Raw genomic sequence first — 5630 nt, forward strand, 5'->3', positions numbered from 1 at the left:
GCTGAGTTTTCTGCCCCAGAAGGACTGCACCAACGGAGTGAGGTGATCCGTCACTTCCGCGGATCTTGGGGCTCAGGTTGGGGAGGGTGGGGAGGTGCTGACACGCCCTGCCCGCCTCTCTCTCCCTGCAGCCTGCACCCCAGCCTGCCGTTGCTGGCGACTGCCTCCGGTCAGCGCGTGTTTCCCGAGCCCACGGAGAGTGAGGACGAAGGGGAGCACGAGGTGGACCTTCCCCTGCTTTCCATGCGCCACGTCCACCTGGAATGTCAGCTGCAGCTCTGGTGGTGTGGGGGGGCCCCAGACGTGGGGATGGCGGATGCTCACCAGGGCAAGAAGGGACAGGGAGGGACCGAGGAAGGTGGGGGCGAGTTTACATAAAAAGGTTTTATATGGTGCTAGAGTCTTTGTGTCCTTTTTTTCGGGAAGCACATGATGGAGATGGGGCCGGGAGGGGTACCCGTGGGCTCGCTTGTCCAGTAGCGGTAGGGGCTGGCATATTGTTCCCCAAACCAGGGTTGAGAGGTGGGACTAGGCGGGAGCCAATGGGGCTGCTGAGCTTGGTGTGAAGTCAAGTGAGTGGGGGTGGGGCCTCATGCCATTGACTGGCGGGTTGCTAGGCAACTCGGTAAACTGAAGGGGGGAACCTGTTTGAAATCTCACTCCCAAGGTGGGGGCGGCAGGGGTCAGGGTGAGCGTGGCTGAGCAGGAGTGGCAGGCGCTGCGTGTCAGACTGCTGGGTGTGACTGCGTGAGACAGTGACAGACAAGACACCCGCTAGCTCGCGCTCCACACTAGTTCCCACCACCCAGCAGCAGGGACCATTACTCAGCTCTGGGGGAAGGGGAACGGGAGCACCCCCCTCTCCTCCCCTGGACTCCCCCAGGAGGCAGGCGACTGAGTAGCCAGAGTCAAGGACACACACGAGAGAGTAAAGGTGCCGAGGAGCCACAGACGTCACATTCCGTATTCCCCGCTAGATGCGGGACCAGGGCGGGAGCGGCTCAGCCGGCCGCTGTCACCGGTCCTGTGTCTCCATTTATCTGCTTGCTTTGGGGGTGGGGGGCGACTGTGTTATTTCAAGCAGTGGCTGCTCCCCACCCCCAACCTCGCCAAACACTGAGAAGGGGGCCCCGAAGAGCCCGCGGGCAGGGGATCTGACGTGGGACCTCAGCATCAGAGCGAGGGGACTGGAGGCCTGCGACGGCGGAGCGGGGAGAGGAATGTCACCTCTGCCCAGAGGTGCTGAAAGCGAGGGTTCTTAGACCCGAAAAGGCGAATTCTCCTCCCTTCCCCCAGGATAATTGGAAACAGCCCTTCCGGCTGATGTGGGTTTGGGGCTATAGGTACTCCCTTTCCTCTCCCCCGGCCCCGGTTCTCCCCGCCGCCAGGCAGCGAGGGCCCCAGTTTACCCTCTGAACTCTTGCCTCGCACCCAGTCCCAGGTAACGGGACAGGGCGCCGGAGGAGGAGTGCGGCGACCCGGGCCCGGTGTCCGCCTGTATCGCCCGCTCCCCGTGTGACCTTGGGCCAGTCTCGGCACCCCACCCCCACCCCGAGCCTCAGTTTCTTCATCCCTACAATGGGGGCCCTGTGGCTCTGCCCCCCACTTCACACAGGTAGTCGTGACGACCAACTCAGCCCACTTCGTAAAGTGCGGAGCCTTCAAGGTTATTACTATTCTCTCCAGACCTGCCGGGAGCCGCGGCGGCGTTTCGGGCTGGGGTGGGGGGGGCGGGGGGAGGAGGCTGTGGGAGCGAGAGGGGCTGGGCTCCTCGGGGCGGCGAGGGCGAGCGCCTTTCTGGATTTGGGCGCGGAAGGTTCCTGCTGCCCCGCCGGCCCGCGGGCCGGAGGGCAGACGCGTCGGGGCGGCGGCAGCGGCGGGGGTGGGGGGGGGCGGTGGGGCGGGGACAAAGGGGGCGCGGGGGGGGGCGGCGGCGGGACGCGCGGGAGGTGCGCGAGGTGAGGGAGGTGCGGGGGGCGTGGGCTGCGGGCTCCGCCGCCCGCTCCGACGCCGGCTCCAGCTCCGGCTTTTCCCTCCGCCATCCTCTCCCCCTCCCCGCCACTCCTTTAACTCCCCCTCCCGGGCTCGGCACTGGTTTCCTCCCCGAGCCCGCTGCCCTCAATCCCGGCGAGGCTGGGGCTCCGGCTCGCGCCCCTCCCTCGCTCCCTCGGCCGGCGCCCCATGCCGCCCCCGCCCGGCCCCCGGCTGCCCCAGTCCCCCACTTAGGCCGGCCCTGCAATCCCGGGGTGCCGGAGTGCGGGCCGGGGGCGTAGGGCGCCCGCAGGCGGCCCCTGGAAGGGCTCTAGCGGGCTGAGCGCTCCACGGCAGGGGCGCGGGCAGAGCAGGAAGCGGGTCCGCGTGGGAGCGGGGGGCGGCCGCCGCCGGGGTGGTCGGGGCCGAGCGGCCGGGGTCGCCAAGGCAGTCACCGCAGGGGGCGAGCGACTTTGGGGGAGTTGGTGCCCCGCCCCCCAGGCCTTGGCGGGGTCATGGGGGCCCCCCGTTCTGGGCCGGGGGGCGTGCGAGTCGGGGCCCTGCTGCTGCTCGGCATTTTGGGGCTGGTGTCTGGGCTCAGCCTGGAGCCTGTCTACTGGAATTCGGCGAATAAGAGGTAAGTGGCCCCGGGCTGGGGAGACCCCACACCCTTCGGGCAGGGAGTAGGGGCGCTTTGGGGATTGGGGAGGGCTGGCTCTCGGAGCTGGGAGGAGGCCGGAGGGAGGGGTGCTAGTGCTCTGATGCGAGCTGATGGGTAACGAGACAGAGGTGATCTTGGGAGCCAGACTCCTGGGTCGCAGACAGACAGAGCTGGATGTGGGTGGCGACAACCATGTGTCGGGAGTTGGAAGGACCCCACAGGGGCAAAGATCCGAAAGTTCCTGGGTAGCCGCCGCAAGGGCGGTAGAGTGGTTATTTGGGTTTGTGAGGGACTTGTGTCCTGTCGGGGGCTGGGCTTGGAGGGAGCCTGGTTAATGTCAGCTCTCCGGAGAGCCGCTGAGTAGGTGCCGCTGAGAGCTGAGGGGAAGGGCAGGGTGCCTCCCTCCCCAGAAGGGACTCGGCGTAGACGAGGGGAGGGAAGGGGGCTCCGTGTGGGGGCTCTGGGGACAACTCACCCAAGGCTTCTGGACTGTGTCCACACCGTCTGTCCCCTAACTCTTGCCCACAGCCAGAGGGTCATCGAGCCCTTGGTGGATGGAGTTCCCAACCAGAAGATATTCCTGCCTTCCTGGCTTGGAGACTTTTTTTTTTTTTTTTTCTGGAAGAAGGCTGGAGCCCCTTCTTTCTCTCTTGCATCTAGAGTCCTGAGGACTCCCTTGCCCCCTCCCCCATCTTTGCTGCAAACTCTTCCATCAGACCCTCTGTTCCCTGGCATGCTTGCTTTGCTCTGAAAAAAGGCCAGGGGTCACATGAAACTTCAAGTCACACTGGGTAGGATGGAACCTTTGGGAGGTCTTCCAGGTCCCTGGCCTCCGTGCAGAGTCTGGTCCCCGCTAGCAAAAGAGTTCTGTGTTTTGCAAACGTCCCACTTCCCTGGGGAGGCTGTGTGAGGCCATGAGAAGGGGAAGGGGGTGGGTTTGGAGCCCACCCCATTCTAGGTCTTAGTCCTGGCTCTGCAGCTCTCAGCTGTGTGGCCTTGGGCACGCCACTTAACCTTTCTGAGTTTGTATCCTCAGTCCTCACACCTTTTATGAGGATTAGAGAGCTAAGGTGTTTGAACATATTACGTGCTCATTAAAGGAGAACTGGGATTATTGTCTGTCTTCTCTTGACTTCCCAGCCTCCCTCCCTGCTATGTCTCTTTGGGTATCATCTCAAATATCTTTTCTCAGTCAGCTACCCACCAGCTCCCAGCTGCAGTTTGAATATCAGGTGCGGCCTGAGGATGTAAGTTAGGCTTATTCTGATAGGCTTGAGCAGAGGGAGGTAGGGTGTTCTGGGGGCTCCTTGGGATGTGGGGTGGGAGGGAGGGGGTCACTTGGGAGTCTGGGAAGATACTGAGCAGCAGTCCCCCCCGGAGACCTAGCTCTGAGACCCTGTCCCCATTCGTACACAGGGAGGGGCTGCAGTCACGGGCTGGTGGCTGCCTGGGCAGAGGGAGGCATGGGCTTGTGGAGGCTGTGGTTAGGAAAGTCAGTTCAGAGCAATAGGGCACTTTCCCTAGGAAGTCTGAGCCCTAGGGCGGGAGGGGTACTGAGCAGAGAGATGTCTGGGGCAGCTGGCCCCCAGACCCTGCTTCCGGTTAGTCTCATCGAGGGCCATTGCCAGACCAGGCATTTAACTCCTTGTCACATTGCCCGGCTAACTTGGGACACTGGTCCAGATTACCCTCCACACTCGGCACCCCCCCCAACCCCCACCCCTCCTGTGCCCTGAAATCCCTCCAATTCAGTGGTGGCCTGGGGGAGGGGAGGCACTGCCCCCATGGTTGACTGCCGTGCAATAGTGAAATCACCTGGGATGGGTGGGCTGTGTGGTTCCAGAGAGGCCAGCTCCTTGGTAACTGGCATCCTGTTGCCATGGCAACAGGGCTAGTGGTGGAGCGAGAGATGGCAGTGTGCGTGTGGCGAGGGCGGGCTGGAGAGTGCATTTGGGCCCACCAAGGGGCCGGAGACCTCTGAGCCTGGCTTCCTGCTGCTTTCCAGTCCATAGAGCCTGTCCTGTCAGAACAGACTTTCCACCCAGACGAAGCCTGTCCTGCAGGGATGTGGGGTGAGGGAGGCGAAGCTCCAGGGGGCCAGATCTCTGACACCTCTCCTTGTCCACCTCACCCTCCTCTTGACAGGTTCCAGGCAGAGGGTGGTTACGTGCTCTACCCTCAGATCGGGGACCGGCTAGACCTGCTCTGCCCCCGGGCCCGGCCTCCCGGCCCCCACTCCTCTCCTAATTACGAGTTCTACAAGCTGTACCTGGTCGGGGGTGCCCAGGGCCGGCGCTGTGAGGCACCCCCTGCCCCAAACCTGCTCCTCACTTGTGACCGGCCAGACCTGGACCTCCGCTTCACCATCAAGTTCCAGGAGTATAGCCCTAACCTCTGGGGCCATGAGTTCCGCTCGCACCACGATTACTACATAATTGGTACTGCTGGGCAGAGGGCAGGGTCCAGGGGGAGGTGCCCCCGAGACTGAGGGCAGAGGAGGAGCCCAGAGAGACCCCTGATCCCCCCGCCCCCCGGCTGCCCCGGGAGGTGTCAGGGCCTGGGAATGGGGACGGAATAGGGGCTAGGCTCTGGACTGCCAACCTCTCCCTTTGGCTCTTCTCTCCCAGCCACGTCGGATGGGACCCGGGAAGGCCTGGAGAGTTTGCAGGGAGGCGTGTGCCTCACGAGAGGCATGAAGGTTCTTCTGCGAGTGGGACAAAGTGAGTGGGGGCTGGCGCACAGCTGGGAGCTGAGGGAGGGTGGGGTAGTCCCATATTGGTCAGGGGGCTGCCGTCTCAGCCCCTCTTTCTTGGGTCTTCCCCATCTCCAGGTCCCCGAGGAGGGGCTGCCCCCAGAAAGCCTGTGTCTGAAATGCCCATGGAGAGAGACCGGGGGGCAGCCCACAGTCTGGAGCCTGGGAAGGAGAACATGCCAGGTAGGAACCAGGGGTCCAGCCTCCTGCCTTTCCCCCCCCCCCCCCCCCCCCCCCCCCCCCCCC

The 5630-nt window shown here is 64.0% G+C and overlaps 2 protein-coding genes across 2 annotated transcripts in view; both read left to right on the forward strand.

Moving 5' to 3' along the window:
• The window catches only part of LOC121102457 (telomerase Cajal body protein 1-like), an 839-nt gene extending 444 nt beyond the window's left edge, over window positions 1-395 (forward strand). The window contains exons 2-3 of the mRNA XM_040628325.1: window positions 7-42; window positions 132-395. Coding sequence (XP_040484259.1) covers window positions 7-42; window positions 132-378 — 283 coding nt within the window. The 3' untranslated portion in view covers window positions 379-395. The remainder of the gene's footprint in view (window positions 1-6; window positions 43-131) is intronic.
• Window positions 396-2486: 2091 nt separating this feature from the next.
• The window catches only part of EFNB3 (ephrin B3), a 4873-nt gene continuing 1729 nt past the window's right edge, over window positions 2487-5630 (forward strand). Inside the window, exons 1-4 of the mRNA XM_040628217.1 lie at window positions 2487-2608; window positions 4778-5070; window positions 5260-5352; window positions 5463-5567. Of these exons, the coding sequence (XP_040484151.1) occupies window positions 2487-2608; window positions 4778-5070; window positions 5260-5352; window positions 5463-5567 (613 nt within the window). The remainder of the gene's footprint in view (window positions 2609-4777; window positions 5071-5259; window positions 5353-5462; window positions 5568-5630) is intronic.

This window comes from Ursus maritimus, unplaced genomic scaffold, assembly GCF_017311325.1.
Source record: "Ursus maritimus isolate PB19 unplaced genomic scaffold, ASM1731132v1 scaffold_14, whole genome shotgun sequence".
Lineage (NCBI taxonomy): Eukaryota > Metazoa > Chordata > Mammalia > Carnivora > Ursidae > Ursus > Ursus maritimus.